The sequence below is a fragment of the Sarcophilus harrisii genome, chromosome 3 (genome assembly GCF_902635505.1).
Source record: "Sarcophilus harrisii chromosome 3, mSarHar1.11, whole genome shotgun sequence".
NCBI lineage: Eukaryota > Metazoa > Chordata > Mammalia > Dasyuromorphia > Dasyuridae > Sarcophilus > Sarcophilus harrisii.
In genome coordinates this window covers 51,071,203-51,093,387 of record NC_045428.1, presented here as the reverse complement: position 1 = coordinate 51,093,387, position 22,185 = coordinate 51,071,203, and the positions used below count along the sequence as shown (strand labels likewise).

Below are 22,185 nucleotides of genomic sequence, written 5' to 3'. Positions count from 1 at the left end.
GCTTTGGTTAAGGCATTGTGCTAAAGGTTCAGGACACAGATGTGATAAAAACATGTACCAGAAAGTTTGAAAATGAGAATTTGAGGACGGTAAGGACCAGTGACAGCTAGAGGAGTCCTAGGAGCTTGCCTGTAGGGGGTTATGACTGAGCTTAGCCTTGAAGGAATAGAGGGATTTCTTAGGAAAACATCCCCTAGGACCTGAATGCTTGGAGCATATACTGTGTGAAGGGGAGGCATGTGAAATCTGGCTGGAAAGGTAACTGCTGGGGACTCTAGTTCTCCAGTTTGCCCAAGTTAATTCTAGAAATGTACATCATGCCCCTGATATTGGACTTAGAAGAGCCGTAGGTGCTCCCTTATCAGCTTCACATCCTTTCCCATGCCTCTTTCACAAACAAAACGAATTCAACAAATGTTTCTTAAGTTTCTGCTGTGTATTGAGCATTGTCCTTTCTAAGCATTCTCTAGATAGAACACAATTTCTTTTCTTTTCTTTCTTTCTGTCTTTCTTTTTTTTTTTTTTTTTCTGAGGCAGTTGGGGTTAAGTGACTTGCCCAGGATCACACAGCTAGGAAGTGTTAAGTGTTTGAGGTCACATTTGAATTCAAATCCTCCTGACTTCAGGGCTGATGCTCTATCCACTGTACTACTTAGCTGCCCCAGACACAATTTCTTATGGAATTTACCATTCAAAGGGCAATTCCATTACCAGGAGCAAACCAAATGGTCCATCAGGGAAGAAAGGTTAATGTCCCCTAGGAAAGAATAGCATCATGGAAGACTTCATGGGAGATCTGGCATCTTGGACATTAAAAGGTGAACCGAAAGAGGTCAGCCAGTGTAGGGGGAGGACATTCCATAAAGATGGGATTTCGTCAACCAGGGTAGGAGACAGGGAAATATGCAGCATCTGGAGGCTAGCAGGTGGTGTGGATTGGGCAGAGGACATGGAAGAGAAAATGATTTGAAAAAGTAACATGGTATCAGATTGTGGAGAGCCCCAAACTGCAGATGAAAGTCTTTAGAGCTTTGATCTTATGGCAAATTTAAAAAGGGGGGAGAGAAACATAGGATGCTATGATAATGTTGTGAAGTACTATTTGCACAGGTTATCTCACAGTGAACAGAAATGTAATTAACAGGATTCAAAACTTAAAGTTGTCATAACTTTAGTTACATGTTCATTCTAAGGAATAGTGACTCTCCTTCAGTCATCTCATATCCAAAAGCTTCCATTTGATTAAGAAAGGAAGGAAGCAAATATTTATTAAACATATACAGTGGACTGGGCTCTTTAAAAATATTATCTCATTTGATCCTCACAATTGGGAGAGATGGGTACTATTCTTGCCCCCAGGAAACTGAGGCTAACAGAAGTGAGGTGACCCGGCCAGGATCACACAGCCAGTAAGTCTGTGAAGTTGGATTTGAACTCAGGTTTTCTTGATTCTGTGCCTGGAGTTCTATCCACTGAGCTTTCTGGTTGTCTGTAGATAGCTGCCTGTTCTTAAAATTCCAAGCTCCAAATGATAGCAGGCAGCAATCATAATTCCACCAGGTGACAAATAGTCCCTAACTTTTCCAGCCATTAATTATTTTTAAATCAATAGGACAGTTAGAGAGCAAAATGATCCCCTCAGGTAAGGCTTCCACATCCTTTTTAATAACCAGACTTAGGAATACATCCTGTTGTTCTTCCACAGGGTCAGGAAGATGCACATGGTACCATGATCTCTTGTGGTGGAACATATAGAGAAGCAAACCTAATCTCCCTGATTAGTGAAATCTGGGTATGTGCTCATTGATAAAGGCACAAATCTGTAAAGCTGTTCTAGCAGTAATTCAATCCAATATAAAAATATTAGGATAGGTTAAATGTGTTTTTTTTTCCATTTTCAGTCCCACAGCATCCCCTTGTGGAGGTTATTCTAATAGCACTATAATCCAGGAATTCTAATTTGCAAAACATTTTTCCCCTGTGATTTATTTCTTTGGCCTTTTATGTGATTTCAGATATTCTCTGTCGCCCTTCTGAATAGGAAATATAGTTATTTTCAGAAATTCAGTTCTCCTGTTTGGAGAGTACTTTCCTGGGGTTTTTCATTGCTAGATAGAATCACTGAAGCATGATTCAGCTTCTCAGTTATTTTTCTTTGGTAAAAATTTTTATTTTCAATCTCAAGTAATAAAATCAGGTTTCTAATATTGATTGCCTCCTCCTTTGTTTGATGTGAGTTCATTATTCAGAATTATTTGTCCATGCTGCTTCTGAGATCTATAGGTAAGAATAGAATTTTAGGGGTAGCTAGGTGTTGCAGTGAATAGAGCACCAGCCCTGAAGTCAAGAGGACCTGAGTTCAAATGTGACCTCAGACACTTAACACTTCCTAGCTGTGTGACTCCAGGCAAATCACTTAACCCCAACTGCCTCAGCAAAAAAAAAAAAAAAAAAAAGAAAGAAAGAAAGTAGAATTTTAAAACTAGAAAGGACCTTAGGAATCATCTAGTCTGTTTCATATTTATGAGTCTGTCCCAGACCTGTTGACATGGAACACTACTGACGGTGCCTAATGTGGTGGAGATGCTGTTAACTTCTTTGAGCTTTATCTCCTTTCTTTTTGTTCTTTGTTAAAAGAGATAACTCTTTAAGTGGGGGAAAAAGAAGAAGGGTGAGAGCAAAAGGCGATATAAAAAGCTAAATAAAAAAAAAAAGAAATCTTCTAGATTCAATCAACTTTTTATTTTAAAAATGAGATCTCAAGTTCAGACAAGTAAGGTGCCCAAGTATAGTATAGCTAGAACCAGAACACATTCTTATCACCTGCTAAAAGATGAATTAAGTGTTTAGATCATTCTATACATGTCTATACATGTCTGAATAGAATTTGATCTGAGAATTTGAATTTCTTTCCATAATGCTATGCTTTACTATGAATAGAACATATCATCCCAGAACCCAGACTAATCAAATCTTATATGAAACCACTGCTGATAAAGATAGAAGACTTTATATAACCAGACAACCCGAAGAATAGAAGTATTCATAAAAGTACCCTTACTCTGCCAGAGTGGCACTATAGTCTAGTGGAAAGAACTCTAGATTTGAAGTCAAAGGACAAGCGTTCAGATCACACTTAATGCTTCTGTGATCTTAAATCAATTAATGTCATTGTGCCTCTATTTTCTTAACTGTATGAGAAGTGTGAATTCAAGAATCTCTCCTATTGATCTCCTCCAGCTCTGTCTATTAGCCTGTGGAATTCCCTGTGTGGAATATAAAGAAGCTTCCCCTTTGGGGAATTAGAGTCAAGTTAATTGTGTATTAGTTGTGCACATGTATGTTGATTATGTATATAAAGGACAAATAGGCAGAACAAAACTGACAAATACAGCTTGATAGTTTGTTAAAATTAAAAAGGCATTGTGAGAAGTTTGTCATTAATGACTGACATACTTTATGTTTTCAACTATTTGTAATGAAATGCAACATGATTTCATCTCCTTTTAAGAAAGCTTTGAGTAGTGGATATGTTTAATTTGCTCTTTTCTTTTATGTCACAACATCACCTTTGTCTTATTTTAATTCATTTTCTTGTCCTTTCTCAACTTTAACTTAGATAATGGTGACAAACCTCTCATTTATGCAAATCCATTAATGATAACCTTTAAGAAGCAGGAAATAGCTTTCATGAGTCCACTCTAAGCCTGTGGTTTTCCATCTTCTGTAATGTTTTGAATCCTAAAATATTTTATTTTTCTCCTCTTTACTTCAGTTTGCACTGTACAGACTTAATGCTTCAAAACTTTAAAGTGATTTCTCTTTCCATCAAGATTGATCGAAGACTCACTCCATCCCGAGCGCTTATGAAAAACCAAATGGCTTATTAGTCACCCCTTATAAAGTCTCTGATGATTTAGTGTCGAGGCAGAAGAGTTTCTCTGAAGTGGGCCCTTTCCTTTCCTGCCAAGAGAAGCTACAGAACTTTCTTCTCTCTACATTGGCCACTTCATTTCTTTGTTGCCGGGCCAGTCAAAGATGGGCTAGGAAGGTTCCTTCTGTGACCCTAAGGTTGTCAGCCCTGTTCCCTCCCTTCTGTTCCTCATCTTCTCTCAGAGTTACTCTGATGATTCTGTATACGCCCCTCTTTTATCTACTTTATTCTCCTTCAGCACTGTGTCCTGTAGCCCAAAGTGGAAGAATGGGGGAAGGAACAAACCCAGAGGCAACTAGCTGGCACCCTAATATGTAGAAGGCCAGGCCTGGAGTTGGGAAGACTTGCCTTCCTGAGTTCCATAGTGAACTCGGATGCTTCCTAGCTGGGTGACTCAGATCCTGGGTGAGCCACTTTACCCTGTCTGCCTCAGTTTCCTCATCTGTAAAAGAAACAGGAGAAGAAAATGGCCAAGAACTGAACAACAAAAAATAAATGCCTCAAAGGAAAAGGGAGATTTGGAGTCACAGGGCTTGAAAGAGATTATTCTCAAATGTCCTGGTGATCTTAGAAGTCGCTTGACTCACTGAGCCTTTGGTTCTTCATCTTTTAAATGGGGAAGTTGGATTTGATGGCTTCTCAGGTCCTTTATAGAGCCTCCTGATGCTATACAAAAACAGGGAAGAAACCATTTTATTTCTGTTCCTCGGTTAATAGCAGCAAAACAACCACAAAACTCTCAAAGGGACTTTGTATTTATTCAGGGAGAGAAATTTCGGAGAGATGCTAAGAGAATGCATTCTGTTTCAAGGCAGACTAAGGAAGGAAACTGGTCAGAAGCCAGAGGTAATCAGGTAGTCCCATCTCTGGAGCCCGTAAAAGGAAACAGTTGAGGTAGTAAAAACCAAAAACTGCCACTGGGCATTTCTATCAGCAGGATATTAAATCTCCAGCCCCCAGCCCCCTCCAGTCCCATCTCTGCCCCACCCTTCCCTCTTATACTATGTATCGGAGCTAAGTGTGATTGTTTCAAACTGACTAGTGAGAAGAAAATTTTCTCAGTTCTAAAGGGGGGTGGAAGAGAGGGAAAGTGTACCTAAATCCCAGGTTGGGACTAGGATGTAATAATATGTAGCAAGGGAAGAAGGGGGTAAAAAGCTAACCTTGGAATTAGGGAATGCTGCCAAACCTTTGAAAATCCAAGTGACCCTAAGCAAAGACTGAAATCTTCAGCCTCAATTCTCAAATATCAAATCAGAACAGTAATACGTGGAGCATCATTTAATGTGGAGTTGTTGTAAAGAAAAGACTTCGTATATATCATAGTGATATAAAAAGAGAGAGAGACATGATTATCACATTTATATATAGAGAGAGATTGTGTATGTAACATCATATAATGTAAGGTACGCTAAAGGTTCAATAAGATTTTGCCAGCTAGACTGAGACAGACCATTGGTCTAGTACTACAGGAAAGCTTATTCTGATACCAAACAGTCTGTTTATTGGCTTTCAAGCCTGAAACTTGTTTGGGTCTACCTAAAGGTTCAAATTATAAAACATGAAGGCATTAACTTAAAAGCTATTTAAAGTAACCACAACTTACTTCCCTAAGCTCTAATCATGTTGTATCTCAATTAACTTAGTTGATAGATAACTTTCCTTTTCATGATAGATTTCATTCATGATTGATAGATTCAAATTTACTCTTTTAGCTCTAATTCAGGCCACTGGTAGTTCACATTAGTCTCAGATGTTTCATTACTTAGCTTTTTGCAGTGGTCATATGTTTAGTGAGAGATTGCTTGCTATTTCAGTGGAAAGGCTTGAGAGCTGATTCCAGACTGAGGAAGGTCCAAATTCAGGTCTGTTTGTGACATACAGGCTGTGGGATAATGTCCCACTCACTTCTCTGAGACTCTAAAGTTCAGAGCATCCAGCTGCCAGTCTATGTGTAGAGGGAGTTTCTTCCCTGAGAGTTCCCTAAATGGATGTAATCATTGGTCTACATTTTCAGATGTTTGGGCATAACCCTTCTAGATTGTATTTTATTTATGTGACATCATTCATGCTTCATCTAAATTATCTACTCAGCAAAGCTAATTCTGGTGAGTCTCAATAATTTTTTTTGACCATTTTTTGAGTGTGAAATTCATCAGCACTTAAACGAGAAGTGATTTCTTTCTTCTCCCCCCCCCCCCCTCCTCCTAATGCTTTAACAACAACCAATTGCTAGAGCATCTGATCTTCTTGAAGCTAAAGCAGTGAGCATGCACAACATGAATCTCATCTTCCCAATCCAAAACAACAATATGTACTGAGGATTTGGCTGCTGAAATATTTGTTCCTAATGGTTTCACTGTTAATAGTTTTAAAACTGTATTTTTCAAACCAAGAACTTCCAGAAGATAATCAAAACTAGGAAGGAGCAAGGATTGCCTTGAAACTTATTAGCATCATTTTCTTTTGTTAACTTTTACTTCTTTCTGCTCCAACTTTTTAAAAGAAATTTTTTTTTATTAAAGCTTTTTAATTCAAAACATATGCATGGATAATTTTTCAACATTAACCCTTTCAAAACCTTGTGTTCCAATTCCTCCCCTTCCTTCCATTCCCTACCATAGATGGCAAGTAATCTATGTTAAATATGGTAAAAATACATGTTAAATCTAATATATTTATACAGTTATCTTGCTGCATAAGAAAAATCAAATCAAAAAGGAAAAAGAAATGAGAAAGAAAAGTGCAAGCAAAAAAATCAACAAAAAGTGAAAATGCTAGATTTCTCACTCAGTTCCCACAGTCTTCTCTCTGGGTATAGATGGCTCTCTTCATCACAAATTCATTGGAACTCATTTGGATCATCTCATTGTTGAAGAGAGCCACATCCATCAGAATTGATCATCGTATAATCTTGCTGTGTACAATATTCTCCTGGTTCTATTCACTTTACTTAGCATCAGTTCATATAAATCTCTCCAGGCCTCTCTGAAATCATCCTATTGGTCATTTCTTACAGAACAATAATATTCTATTACATAGCATAATTTATTTAGCTTCAATAATATTTATTATTTAGCCTCAATAATATTCCATTACATACCATAATTTATTTAGCCTCTCTCCAACTGATGGGCATCCACTCAGTTTCCAGTTTCTTGCCACTACAAAAAGGGCTGCCACATGTTTTCTGCTCCAACTTTTAGATGAGAAAATAAAGTTTATCTTTTGTCTCTGCCTGTCTTATAATCAACTTATCCATTTTTCTAAAATAGTAAAAACTGTGGTGTTGATTAAAAAGTTTGAGGAGGAATAATTACTAAATTTTTATGTTTAATTCTGGAAAGCTAGCTCCTGATTACCGTATAAACCTTGGATTCCTTAGGTGTTTATAACATTCTTTTTTGAATATATATTGGATAATTGAATGCATATTTATGTATTAGAAGATTTCTAAAAAGCTATTTACAAGTCATATATTTTGCATATAGATTTATGATTTCCCACTTGATGTTTCACTCTAAAGCCATTTTGTTAAGCAAAATTCTCTTTTAAAACAAATATCTTCTTAATTTATCTTTTGTATAAATCCAGAGTTTTCCCAGATTGGAGATGCTTTAAGTGTACTATATTAGCTATTTTTAATTGAAGTTTATTCTTTTAGAAATTAGACTTTCCTATTAATATTATGCATTGAATTTTAAAAGCATGTTGCCTTTCACTTTCTTTTCTTCTAATGGACTAAATGCTAATCAAATTGTTTGAAACCTTTATCTTTGTACCCAACTAAAGTCTTTCCTCAGTTTCCGAAACAAGGCCTTTACTCCTGTCTGTGTATAAGAAAGCAACGAGTATTTTAGAAAGCAAAATATAAAGAAAGTTTCATAATTAACATAATGATGATATTTTTTAACCTTACATTTAGATGAAATTTTTTCCAATTAATTTTGTACTCTTTACTTTAGGTACTTACTACAGCCAAGAGACAATGGAAATAAGTCCTCAAAAACTGATGACTTGGGATCACTTAGATTATATATATGCTATACAGAAGACTATGTGCTTCCTTCCAAGTACTATGGTCCTTTGAGAAATTTGCTGCTAAAATCCCCAGATGTTCAGGTACATTAAATAAAATTCCTTTTTAAGTTTAAACATGAAAAGATAGCTAACAAATATTGAATAAATGATCTGAAACACATAAAGCATATTCAAATACAGTATTGACCTAAAAATAGGCTGCATTTTCTCCCAGCTTAAGCTTATACAAAGTCTATAAAGATTACAAATTTGAAAAAAGCAATGATAATAAATGACCAACAGCATATCTTCATTTGAATGGGGGGAAGAAGTGAGAGGGGAAATGACAAATTATTTTTATAAAATAAGTCTTTTTAGGACTGTAGCCAATCTTCATAACATAAGTTATATAATTTTAAGAGTCCCAAAACATATGGAATTGTAAACCTTCCACTTCCAATTTCCTCTCCTAACTCTTCATTGAACTCCTAATTGATCTTCATGTCATATTCACTTGAGGAGAAGTGGGAGAAAATGTTTCTTACTATTTACATGTCTTAGTAACTACGTGTTGTTTTCTTGACTCTGCTTATTTTACATTAATATTCCATTACATTCATGCACCACAGGCTGTTTAGCCACTTTCCAGTTGATAGACATCAATTTTGTATCCAGATTTTTGCTATCACAAAACATGCTGCTATAAATTAGTGTCTATGGGGAATTTCTTAGGATAGTTTTCTAGGGAATAAGTCTAGTAAAATCAATTCAGTAGTTCAGAAGTTATGAACATTTAAAATAATTGTATTTGCATAATTCCAGAGTTCTTTTCAAAATGGTCATACCATTTTGCAACTCCACCAACAATGTATTAGACAAAATATAATTTTTTTTGTTATCTTTGGCAATTTGCAAAATGCGAATTGAAACCTCAGAGTTGTTTTGATTTATATTTCCTCTTACTATTAGTGATTTGGAACATTCTGAATATTTTGCAAGTTCTTTTGAAAGTTCATATTCTTTGACCATGAATCTATTGGGAGAGGACTGTTAGTCATATTTGTATTTCTTAATTGTTTGCATGGATACTAAACCTTTATCAAAGAGATCTGATGACAAAGAATTTTTTTTCCTCTCCAGCTATTTTCCTTCTTATCTTAGATGTAATGTTATCTTTCAAATATGTCTTCAACTCATACCTGTGAGAGGCATATGATCTACTTTTCCTCTAATTTTTTATAGTGTGCTCGTTAATAAAGTTTAATTTAAGTTCTTTTTTATTTCTTTAATGAGCCCATTGTAATTGAATCTTTTTCTTTTGTATGCTTTGATTGACAAATTCCCCAGAAATTTAAAATATTTTGTAATTGTTTGGAATGCAATTTCTATTTCTTTTTTTGCTTCTTTGATTTTGTGATTAGTATATAAAAATGAATATTAGTTTTGAGATATTTTTTTCCTGCAACCATTACAATTTCTTTTTGCTATATTTTTTTATTGGTTTTTTTCACTGTTCTGTTATAGCCTATCTCTTCCTCAGCTGCTTACATTTTGAGTGAAGTTTGTCGAGATAAATACGATGCTGTTTTGCCTCTTGTACGACTGCTGCTGCACCACAATAAATTTGTTCCTTTTGCCACTGCAGTGGCCGAATTAGACTTGAAAGATACACAGTAAGTGCTTTACTTTTTTCGATTATTGATAGCTATTAATTATCAATATGCTTGATCCTGGCAATCTACCTTTCACAGAGTTATTTTCTTTGGTTTGTTCTGCTGTAGTTAGCAGCTACAGACAATAACAAAATAAATTACTCAGTCTTTGTTGTTGTTATTGTTGTTGTTGTTGTTGTTCAGTTGCTGTTATTTTGACTAAGCTCTAGGCTTATTAAGAAAAAAACACTTCCATCTATCTTAACAAAAACTAATATTGCCCTATTTTTTTTCACCGCTAAATCTTAATATATTCCATATAAAATTCACCTTTTTGTTGTTCCCTAATAACTGAATATTAATATAATATCTTAATGTTTGGTTGTATTGGCATTTTTAAATGTTACATATTTACATTTTGGAAAAAGTATAAGAAGCACCTACCATAAAGTTGTAGTTCAATATCTCATCAATATTTACTTAAAAGGTATTTCTTAAACTATTACTGGGTGCCAGGCATTGTGCTATATGCTTTACAAAAATAAAAATAAAGTTTAGGGAGTTTGCATTGTCTTAAAAGAGACAACATATACATAAATAAATATGAACAGAATAAATAGATAATTGGGTGGAATATTGGGAGCTTTAGAACTGAGAATTAGGAAGGACTTCATGTAGAAGGTAGTATTTGAACAGAATTCTGAAGGAAATAGATGAGGAAGAGATAAAAGAGTGCATTTCCAGCAGAGGGAATGGCTAATACCTTTGGCCATAGAGATGAGAAATTGCATGGCATATGTTTTTGGAACAGCAAGAAAGATTGAAGCCAGATTGTAAAGAGCTGTAAAAGCCATAAAGTCAGTATCCGATATTTCATCCTCATGGCATTTGGGAGCCACTAGATTTTAATTATTAGAGAAGGGGACATGGTCAGACCTGCTTTTTATAGAGAGGGTGCATTGGACTGGGGATACATGTAAGTCGGAGAGACCAAGAAGCTATTCATTTGAAAGGTGATGAGAACTTAGGTAGGTAGCTATTTGAATAGAGAGAATAGTCAAGTGTGAATAGTGTTATGATGTTAGAAATAACATTTGGCAATTTAATGAATGTGTAGAATGAATGAAAAGGGAAGAGGCAAGAAAAATATGGAAGTAATAAACCTGGGAGATTGGAAAGATAGTGGCAACTCTTGATTCTAAAAGGTTACATAGTAAATGTTTCTTCATTCATTCATTCATTTATTCATTGATTATGCTGGAGTGGCAAAAGTTTTAGTAAAGTGCTACTAAATTGGCAAAGACTCAAGTTTGGGTGAGCCTGGTGACAAAGTGCTTAGGATGATAAATTTTCAGCAGGAGCAGCCCTCAAAAACACTCTATAAAAATTATAAAGAGTTTTGCATTCTATATCTATAGAAAATTATAGTTGCATTCACAATAACAAAATCAGAGATCCTTAAAACATTAAAAACCTAAAAGTATATTTTTATTCTTTTGGTATAAGTTTTTCATATTGGTTATATGACTTTTTAAATATGTATATTGTTAGGTAATTTGTTTACTGAAGCTGATATTAACTTGGACACATTTTTCTTCCAGAGATGCAAACACAATTTTTAGAGGAAATTCCTTGGCTACTCGATGTCTAGATGAGATGATGAAAATAGTGGGAAGGCACTACCTGAAAGTGACATTAAAACCTATTCTTGATGAGGTATTATGTTAACTACCAATAATTGTAGTCTTTGAACTTTTAAGAATCTCTTAAGTGACATATTGATCACAGAGAAGGAATTCAGAAAGCTCAGTTCACTAGTATTTTACTTAAATCCCCACAACAGTTCTGTTCTGATACTCCCTTGTGGCATATGGGTTTTTGGTGGTGGAACCAGTAGGCCCTTTCAGAACCATGGCTTCTTAGGGCTGCGAGGTATCTCAAAGGCTTTTTCATCTCACACATCTCTGTACGACCAGGAATCACCTGTACAGTGTCCCAACAAGGAGTCCTCCAGCCTTGACTGAACCTTCTCCTGACAAGAGGCCAGGTCCCTTCTCAAGTTCTGATCACTGAGGAGTTTGCTCTTACCCGGAGCTGGAATTGCTCTCACAGAAGCTCTTGTGCATTCATTGCTGTTTGTTCTGCTTTTTGGGACTAAGCAGAGGGAACCTGATCTCACTTCTACCTAGGAGTCCTTTAGATATTTTGATGACTGCTAGAAAGCCTTGAGCATAAGTCCAACACCTGATTGTGTTTGTCACTGGAGGATGTTTAATTCAACCCCTTCGTTTTATATATCAGGAGGCCTACATAGGAGGTGGCAAAACTAGGATTTGAATCCATTTCTCCCAACTTTAAAGCTGCTATAATCCCTGTATCCCATTAAGTCCAACTCAATTTTAAGAGGCTTCTCAATAAGGATTCAATGCTAGGTGGTGATACATCTCACAAGGACTGATCTGTGTCATTAGTATTCTTACACTGAGAAATCCATTGACTTTTTTTCTTTTTCTTTTTTTTTATTGTAACAATTTTCTTTCTTTCTTTCTTTCTTTTTTAATAGCTTTTTATTTACAAGTTATATGCATGGGTAATTTTACAGCATTGACAATTGCCAAACCTTTTGTTCCAATTTTTCCTTTCCTTGCTCCCACCCCCTTCCATAGATGGCAGGATGACTAATGCATGTTAAATATGTTAAAGTATAAATTCAATACAGAATAAGTATACATGTCCAAACCGTTATTTTGTTGTACAACAAGAATCAGTCCATTGACTTTTAAAGGAACAAGGTTAACTTCTTGGGAAATGCCTTGGGCTTTCTAGTTTTCTTCAATAAATGATTTCCTTTTGGAACCTTATTGTATTTGAACTTTGTGCTTCTTATGACTTATCTCTTTCCCCAAACATGTCAGAAATGTATTTTTTGCATAATTCTCTAGAAATGTAGAAAGAAAATAAAGTAATTCAAAATAATTTTCTTTTCAGATATGTGAATCCTCAAAATCCTGTGAAATTGACCCCATCAGATTGAAAGAAGGGGATAATGTAGAAAGTAATAAGGTAAACTTTTATTTCATAAACCTTTATAAAGGCTATATATTAAGTATTTAAGATTAAACCCATTTCCCAGCTACATAATTATAATACTTCTAAACATAGTATTTTTTTCCTCATTCTAGTTTTTTTATTTTTAGTTTATTCTTTTAAACTTGAGCATCAGTAGTATCAAATTGAGGCTGTCCTTACGTTCAGAGTTTGTGATCAGAGTGATCACATATATTTGAGGATGATTTGAAGAACTTAATTTCTTAAAGGCTAATCCTGTCACCAATCTGATAAAACACATTTATTCATGACCTACAGTTATGGTTTGAATAGTCTCTACCACCATTATTCATGAACAGATTCTGTCTCTCACCTTTGAGATTCTTTAGCTCCACTTGTTTCCCACCAGCTTTGGTCCATTTAACTCCTTGAAACAACTCATGAACTAAATCATTTTCTAACTGAATGAATTTACAAAATGCAAATGCACTTTTGGCAGTATTTTAAAACTGTTAAGCTCTCTATTTCTCAGAGGTAATCATCCTCCTTTGAAATGAATAGTTTATTTATTCCAGAAATTCCTATATGTGGCCAAGAAGGTAAACTGAATGAAAGAATTAAAGCATACACAAGTTTCTGTCATTATATACTCAGAGGTGATGACAACTTAACTTATAGCAGCCAGGAAGCTGTCAGTCATTTAAGAATTATTAGGAATTTCTGTGCTAGCAATATATTCTTAATACTCTACAGGATTTTTGTAGTAACTATGTTCTATATAACCATGTTTAACAAGCAAAATGTGGGAAAGGAAAAATCTTGTTGAATTTATATGATATTTAAAGTGTTATTTTATTCTTATAGGAGAATCTGCGTTACTATGTAGAAAAATTATTCAGTATGATTATTCAGTCCAATATGAGCTGCCCCACTGTCATGTGTGATGTGTTCTATTCGCTGAGACATATGGCTGCTCAGAAATTTCCTAGTAAGTATATCTATTGCCAAATCACTTAGTTTTGTCTTTGTTGGGCATTCACATTGCATTCCATGCATGGTGTTTAATTTTAAAAGTCCTAGACCCAGGTACTGCTTCAAACAGCCAAGAGAGACAAAAGCCTCCTCACCACGCTAGGTATTTTCAAAAATTTGCAGTTCTGCATTGGTAGAAGGAGGGTCATCAGTTGAAGTTGCTGACACCAGCAAAATCATGGCCCCAGTCTCCCTAAAAAATATGAAGGTGCCTCAGGTACCATTGCATATTCAATTTGCAAACCATTCTACCTTGTAACAAAAACAATATGTAGTCCTTTAAATTCAGTTATTCATTTTGTTTCATGACAGCCTTTGTCAATATGTCTAGACAGCAGCTTCAGGTGAGAAGCAGGTGAAAACCACAAAAATAACTAGGACATTTGTCCCCTGCAAAGACAGAAAAGAGATTAATGGGTGTATTTCTGCCAGATGCTGACAAGTCTGCTGATGAGAATTCTTTGCAGAATAGTTGCCACCCTTTTTTTCCTTTGAGTCAGTGGGAGTTGGGTTTTTCCTAGTATTATCGAGCTAAGTTGAAAAACAATCATACACTTGTACTCAGTGCTTTAGTGTTTCTAAGCAATTTTAAACCTTTCACCAGTGTATTTTTATGGTCATTTTGGATTTTCTTTTAATGTTTTCCCTATCTCTACCTCGTGACTTCCCTCAGGTCTCAGCTAAAGTCCCATCTTCTGCAAGAATTCTTCCTCTTTCTTCCTTAATCTTAGTACCCCTCCTCTGAAATTCTACTCAGTTTACCCTGTTCGGATCTCATTTGTACATGGATGTTGACTTGTCTTTCCATTAGACTGTGAACTTTTGGAGAGCCAGAATTAATTTTTTTGCCTTTCTTTGTATCTCCAGGATTTAGCACAATGTCTGACACACAGTCTGTGCTTAATATACCCATTGGCTGACATTGTGTTTCTATACAGTGTCTCATAAATCTCATAAAATCTCTTGTAATTTCAGTCTTCTTCAGTCAGGCACTGAGGATACGGATAAAAGGAATAAAACAATCTTTGTATAGAATTTGAGAGTTATAAGGGGCCATCTTTCATTTGCCTGCATCATAAATTTACAAGTCATTGAAAAGCTGAAGTTATGACTTGTCTAGAATTGTCATTTTTAGAAGTGTCTGGGAATTAACCTTCCCCTGTACTTTTCTCTGCCTTCCGGTAGCCTGGGCTTTTGTTTTTATTTCATAATCCACCTCAGAAAGCTCTTTAGAAAAAAGTATGTCCTAAGTCTTGTCCCAATAGATTTTGATTATTTCTTCTCCCATTCACTCAGGATAGCTAGCTGTCTTCACAGAGTCAAAACTTAGTTCATTTTTTTCTGATTAAAATCTTTTTTTTTTTTTTTAAGGCAATGTTTTCATATTAATAAATAACTGATTCATTTTTTAAATATGACTAGAGAACTCTAATCATACTTTACAATTTGAAATAAACTTTATTACCAACATGCTGTGATCTGGCAGGAGCAGCTGCTATTTCCTGGAGGTTTTGCTTTAAAAAATTTACAAATGTCAAAATTAAATGTAGTTCCCCAATTGTAACTTATGGTATTGTAATAATTTCAGTATTTCAATTGAATTGATATATCTGCTTTTATATATCTGCCTGTTCTAACAGAAATGTCTACTTAAAAATTAGCATGCATGACCAGTATAGATGGCCATAGCTGTTTGCGCCTATAGGTTCTTACATATGTATATTTCTACAAGCAGATATTATGGGAAAGCTTAGCTGTCTTAATAATTATTTTTCAAGGGTTCCTGCATGTGAATAGTCCTAGAAAGATACCCAAATAAATGTTAGTTTCTCTTTTGGATTTTATATTAAATACCCAGACCTTAGTGTTCAAGGTCCTCGACACCAGGCTGGTCCAGTCAGACCCATGGAACACAAGTGTATCGGCATGTAGTCATTGACTGGTGGCCTTTATTATCTGGCGTAGCCTGGGCCTGCCACTAGGCAGTGCTAGATGCTGCTTACCGTTCTGTCTTGTTTCCAGGATCCACTTCAGCTATTGTCACATGAGCTATTTCTCACAATGACACAGGCCTGGAGCCTTATTACCAGCCTGGTATTTTTGTTTTCTCTCACAGTCTTCTGCTGAAAGACTTTCATCCAGCTTTGAGTGATTTTCTCTGTTTCTTTAAGCTGACTTTCGCAGTCATCCTTGTCACTTCACCTGCTCTTGGTCCATGTTTGGGGGTGTAGGTCACGGCACGATTGCTCAGGATCTCGTTATTTTGCCATCTCTGTTATTTGCTCGTTGTTGGCCCTCATGACTGTCACATGTCACCATTTTTCTCTGCAGATGACCCTCATGTACAGTATTCTGCCGTCAGCAGCTTTGTATTTCTTCGTTTCTTTGCTGTAGCCGTAGTGTCACCTCATACTTTTCATTTACGACCTCACCATCCAGTAAGTGTTTCTTCTGTTCAAACTTTACTCCTTTTTTACTCACATTCATTAGAGTGAAGAGAAATAATAGTGAACTAATTTCTTTGGTTGTATTCTGTGACAGTTCATTATTTTAATATTGCTATATCTATTTTAGCTATTCAGTAAAAAGCTAACTATTTTCTTTTTTTCTTTTGTTTATAGATATTTTTAAGGAGATGGGACCTAAAACTATTGAAAGTTTTGGAACCTTCTTGTTATAAATTTTACTTTTCAATTCTTCTTTCATATTTTTTATCATGGTATTGAATTCTTAGAATTTTACCTCAGGTGAATAAATGCAAAAATATGATAAACAAATGAACAGGTCATATATAAATAAGGCTTTTCTTAAACCATAAGAAATTAGCTCCTATATGTTTTTAAAAAGTATAGTTTTGTTTGTCTGATATAATGTTAACACCATGTTTAATTACCTAAAGCTATGATGTCAGGCTACTACGTGATTTAAATATTTAACTCCCTCATACTTAATTTCCATTTACATTAGCTCCTGTGTGTTTTTATTCCTTACATAATAACAACCTATTTCTGCTCTTTGCTAATTTACATGTAATTTACTAGGATCCAGCAGATTTTATTTTTTACACCTTCATTAAGGTGTTAGCTATCAGGGACATAAAAGTGAAAAATGAAGGTCTCTCTCCAAAGTTCTTACAGTATTAGTAAGGTAAGCCATAAGTACAGAAAAATACAAGGCAGGGTTTTTAAATGTGGGGGCAGGGGGAGGAGAGATTCAAAATGCCATATGGAAATTTGATGGGGGATAGATCATTTTCAATGGGACATCAGAAAAGATTTCATGGAGAAATTGGCAGCTGGATTGGACTTTGAAAGAATATTATACCAGTAAACATTCAATATGGACAGCCCACATGAGGTAGTAGAAAACAAGATAAAATTGAGGAATAGTAAATTGTCTAACTTAACTACAAAGCCATGTGCATGAAGATGAGCAGAGTGAAATATTGCTAAAAAGGTAGCTCAAAGTTAGATTGGAGAGGACTTTGAATGCCAAACTAAGGACTTTTTATTTTATTTTATGTACAATACGAAACCATGGAATGTTATTTAGTTAAAGAATGATAGATAGAGTGGGGCTACTATATTAAGAACCTAGGCAGTTTTGTACTTGTATGAGGAATAGATACCATTGGCAAAAACTAATAGGAGGCCATTTTAATAATCTGGGCAAGATTTGTTTAGCGCTCATCTAAGATGGTAGCAATGTGAGCAGAGGAGAAGATACATGTACAAAGTATTTATAAATTTGGAATAGATAGATGTAGTAGCTGATTGGACCTGGAATGGGTGATTGACATTGGGGAGAAAGAAGAGCTAAAGATGCTACAGGTACTACTTCTAATACCTTTAGGAGAAATAGAAAGTTAGGAATAAGACAGGTGGTTTTTTTTTTTGTTTGTTTGTTTTTTATTATAGCTTTTTATTTCCAAAACATATGCATGGCTAGTTTTTCAACATTGACCCTTGCAAAACCTTCTGTTTCAACTTTTCCCGTCCTTCCTCCCTACCCTTTCTCCTAGATGGCAAGTAGTTCAATACATGTTAAATATGTTAAAGTATATGTTAAATAAAATATATGTATACATATTTAAACACTTATCTTGCTGCACAAGAAAAATTGGATCTAGAAAGAAAATTTAAAAAAAAACCTGAGAGGGAAAACAAAATTGCAAGCAAACAACAACAGAAAGAGAAGAGATGCTATGTTGTGGTCCACACTCATTTCCCATAATTCTCTCTCTGGGTGTAGCTGATTCTCTTCATTACTGAACAGTTTGAACTGGTTTGAATCTTCTCATTGTTGAAGAGAGCCACGTCCAATAAGGTTTTTTGAGGAAAATAATTCATCTTTGGATAGTTTAAATTTGAGAAACTGGCCAGGCAAAGCTGTCCCGCAAAGCAATTTGTAACAAGAGTTCACTGAAAAAATTAAGGCTATATCAAGAGCTTTTGGAGTCATCTCCAAAGTTATAAAAATGCTAACTGATGTCATCAGAGAGAAGCAAATTGTCAAAGCTGTGTGTCTGTGTGTGATACATATGTATTTGAGAGATTGAGTAGAGTCTGAGGAAGGAAGCACAACCAACAAAGACCTAGGGAGGGAAGAGGGATGTTGGAACCTGAACGCTGAAGTGTTTATTGGCGATTTCAGAGAGTAGTTTCAAGTGTGATGAGAGACAGAAATTAGATAATAGGAGCTTTGAGACTGAATTTTTACTGAAGTAAAAGCAGCAAGATTCAGCTACTCTTCTGATAAGTTTGGCATTGAAGGGAAAGTGAGAGTTAAGAGACAAAGGATCCTACCTGCTTGGTAGGATGACAGCTTTTTTAGAATGCAGGAACCAATGGAGAGCAAAGTTGAAAATCAGTAGTCAGGAATAATTGGCGGAGCAGAATGAGGTCAGGGCCCCAAGTACAGCAACAGACTTAGCTAGGGCCAAGGAGAAGGCCTTCTTAACTCCTAAAAACAAAGGGAGGAGGCACAGTGGATGTAGTAACTGCTGGCACAGTTTATAGAAGAGTACCCAGACACAGACAGATGCCCTTTTTATTCGATATTCAGCCTTGGTATTTCATTAGAGAATAGACCTAAATTTCTGTGTTTAGTTTGTGTTTATTCTCCTCCGAGTTATATCCCTATATCTATTCTATTTATTACCTCTATCTTATATTTTTCATGAGAAAACAGCTGTTTTTGTTTTATGTTGGTATTCTTGGGATCTCAAAAGAAAAAAAAAAGATATTGACCAGACGTTCCTTTTACTTTGATTCTGGTGGAGAAGGTGTATAACATAGACCAAACCTTAGATCAAGACTGAGATGACCTTCTCATGTACTCTTGGCCCTATTCCCACTGTACCCTGGACCTGGCCCCTCTGTGGGTTGGGAGAGTCCCTGCTGACTGGCGGGTACACCACACCAATAGGTCAGGGCAACAAAGGACACAGCTGGAAACAGATACAGTTTCAGCAATTTTCTAGTTTATAATCATGTTGCATGATCCTTTGGCAAAAATATCAAAAGTTTCTATGTATAATATATAGTTTCCATTTTCTCAAAAATGCAGTTACGCATTAAATTTTAGTTAGATCTGCCCGAGTAAAGTACTCGAAATAAGTTAAGAATGATTCTTAAGAAAAGAGGGTTTATAAACCAGAGTTTTCTCTGAAGAGTAGAGAAGATCAGAACAAAGTATTTTCACTGAGGGTTCAGCCACAAGATTTCATTCCTTTGGGTTGGGAGAGAAGAGGAGGAAAAGGGTATATAGGCCATTTAGATCTTGATGGTAGAGGGATATCTAAATGGAAGTGTTTGACCATCATTTAAGAGCTATGAGCTGTAACAGAAGTCAGAGAAGAAGTCTCAATGATGACATCATCACTAATATGATGCAGGTTGCAGAGAGGTTAGAAAAAATAAGAAATGAGAATAGGCCATTGAATTTCTTGATTAAGAGATCATTGGTGACTTTTGAAAGAGCAGTTTCAGGAAAACATTTGGTGGTAAAAGCTATATTATTGGGAACTGAGGAGTGATGAGGTATTAAGGAAACCAAGGAAGTTAATATAATAAACTATTCTCAAGAAATTTAGTGGTAAAACTAAATTTAAAAATTGTCATTTTTATTTTGAGTGTCTCAGGGGAGTCAGAGGAAGCAAGCAATTCAACTAAAGAAAAGCAGAAACTATATCTAGATAGTGGAGAAAAGAGATAAAATTGTCTCATGATTTGGGGACATGGATGGAGTTAACCATTGAAAGGAGGGCATGCTTTTTCATTTGAGGGAGAAAGAAATTATTTTGAAGGGAAATGAAAGATTTATAAGGAAGCTCACATCAAATGTGCTCAACTTTTTTAGTAAAGTAGGAGGTAGATAATCTTTTGAGTGGACCAGCATCAAAATGGTGTAAAGCAAACAATGTGAGGAATGTAGTAAACTAAAAATGATCAAGAAATAAATGAGAGAATTGCCAATCAGGACCTGAAATATACCAACCTTCTGCGCTCGCATTTTTATGCCATTATACAATTTACATGATGATTTTCTCATCCACTTTTTCTTCACAATAACCCTGACAGGTTCATAGTTTAAGTAGCATATCTCTATTTTACAGATGATAAAATGGAGGTTGACAATACCTACTAGGTGCTAGCCAGGCCTTCTGACTCCCCGCCTCATTTCTTTTTCATTTTACTACACTTCATGCATTCTTTTGTTCAGGAAAGATAATTTAGCTTAGTCACAATATTGAGTTTAATACCAAATTTAAATTGTCTTGTAACAGCTTTAAATAATTTTATTATTTATAGATAGAATTAGAGAATAACTTTGCAAAAAGACCTGGTGAGAACTTCCAGTAGTCTTACATAGGTACTGAGTTAAGAATTAAATGAATCTGGTGAAAAAATTTAAGCAGTGATGTAAGCAAACACACATATGCACGCGTGCACACACATACATACACACATAAATATATGTGATATATTTAATGTGACTACTCTTTAAGAATCTTTAATTCCTCTTTCTTAGATTTCTCTGGTGATTTCTCTCTCCTTCTCCCATTTAAATTCATTGGTAATTTCCAAGGTGTTTCTATCTTTGCTGATAAGTAGTCCTTTAATTTCTTTCTTTTCTTATTACTATAGCTAGAAAAGTTGGCCTTAAGTTCCATGGAAACCATTGAACATATATGAGACCACTGAAGAGTATGCTTACAAATTGTTATTTTCAAACAAATGTAGAAAAAGGAATTAAAGTGGACATCCTAAAAATGAGTAAATGGGTGTAGTATATCAGAAGTTTAAGAAAAGGGATAACATATTTAATGTGTATTCGTTGATTAAATTAATTGTCTTTTAAAAATCTGACTTCTTTGGGAAAATTTTTCTATTTTTCTAGGATCTTTAGTTTTTAATTTCTTCAGTTTAGGACTTGAGCCTGAAATAACCTCCTTTTCAGCCTAATAATTGACTTAGATTTATTCTACTCTACTTTTTTACCCTTTTGGGGAGAAAAATAGGTTCCTTGATCTGTCATGTCTATTTTTGACATAAAATATATTTATTGATATCTTATCAGGAACATGATTGTTTCTTTTGAAAATTCTTTAGGATGCACAGACTATTAGAACATTAACTCTCATCTCAAAAGCCATTCAGACTTTGGGAAGTTGGGGAAGTCTGTCTAAAAGTAAGGTGAGTGTAGTCATCTTGACTTTTTACTCTAGCCATGTTCAAATTTTTAGACACTATCATCACAAATTCTTTCCTTCTCACCCCTTCCCACTACTTTCCTGCAAATAATAATAGACAAAATACAGCAGTCTTTTCTTACACAGCTCTTTGAGGAGCTTCATTGTGGTCTTTGAAGTAAATTTCTAGAGTAGGAGGTAGAAAACATAAATGGATGGCTCATAAGGCCTGTCCACTCTATTCATATATTAGACCTACCTCATAATCATCCCCTTCCATTGCCTTTTTGAGTCCCTCATGTCTTGTCTCAGGGTGTATGAATTGTTTTTTTGTGATAGATTTGGGCTTCTTCTAATAAAAATTTTGTTTTATTTCTTAGTCAAGTTTCAAAGAGACATTCATGTGCGAGTTTTTCAAAATGTTTCAAGAAGAGAGGTATATTGAAGCAGTTAAGAAGGTATGATAGTATTCTCTGTTAATACTTAAGAATCCTTTACCTATGTGTATTTGAATTAATAAAATAGTATTTCTTAGGCATGAGAGGTACACAAAAAATGTTTTTCTGTGGATTTTTTTTTTTTATCATTTTCTCAAACTTCATGTTGTTCTCAGGGTTAAAGTCAAATTTAATTTCGTCTTTAAACTTTAAGATCCTACAGTACGTGAAACTTTCTTTCTGTTATAAAATAGCAAGTCATTCAATGCTGGAAGCCAATATGCCATTGTCTCAATGTTTAATCCAACAAAAATAAATAATTATCATTCTTATAGAATGACTAAAGGTAAGAGAGCCTAGTTTGGTTTA

General features: G+C 35.1%; 1 protein-coding gene across 2 annotated transcripts in view; it reads left to right on the top strand.

The window, feature by feature from the left end:
* The window catches only part of RASA2 (RAS p21 protein activator 2), a 110,768-nt gene that overhangs the window by 67,357 nt on the left and 21,226 nt on the right, over positions 1-22,185 (top strand). For both annotated transcript variants that reach the window (XM_031957861.1, XM_031957863.1), the window contains exons 9-16: positions 7,900-8,056; positions 9,479-9,627; positions 11,208-11,322; positions 12,595-12,669; positions 13,519-13,642; positions 16,018-16,124; positions 21,300-21,383; positions 21,760-21,837. In XM_031957861.1, the coding sequence (XP_031813721.1) occupies positions 7,900-8,056; positions 9,479-9,627; positions 11,208-11,322; positions 12,595-12,669; positions 13,519-13,642; positions 16,018-16,124; positions 21,300-21,383; positions 21,760-21,837 (889 nt within the window). The remainder of the gene's footprint in view (positions 1-7,899; positions 8,057-9,478; positions 9,628-11,207; positions 11,323-12,594; positions 12,670-13,518; positions 13,643-16,017; positions 16,125-21,299; positions 21,384-21,759; positions 21,838-22,185) is intronic.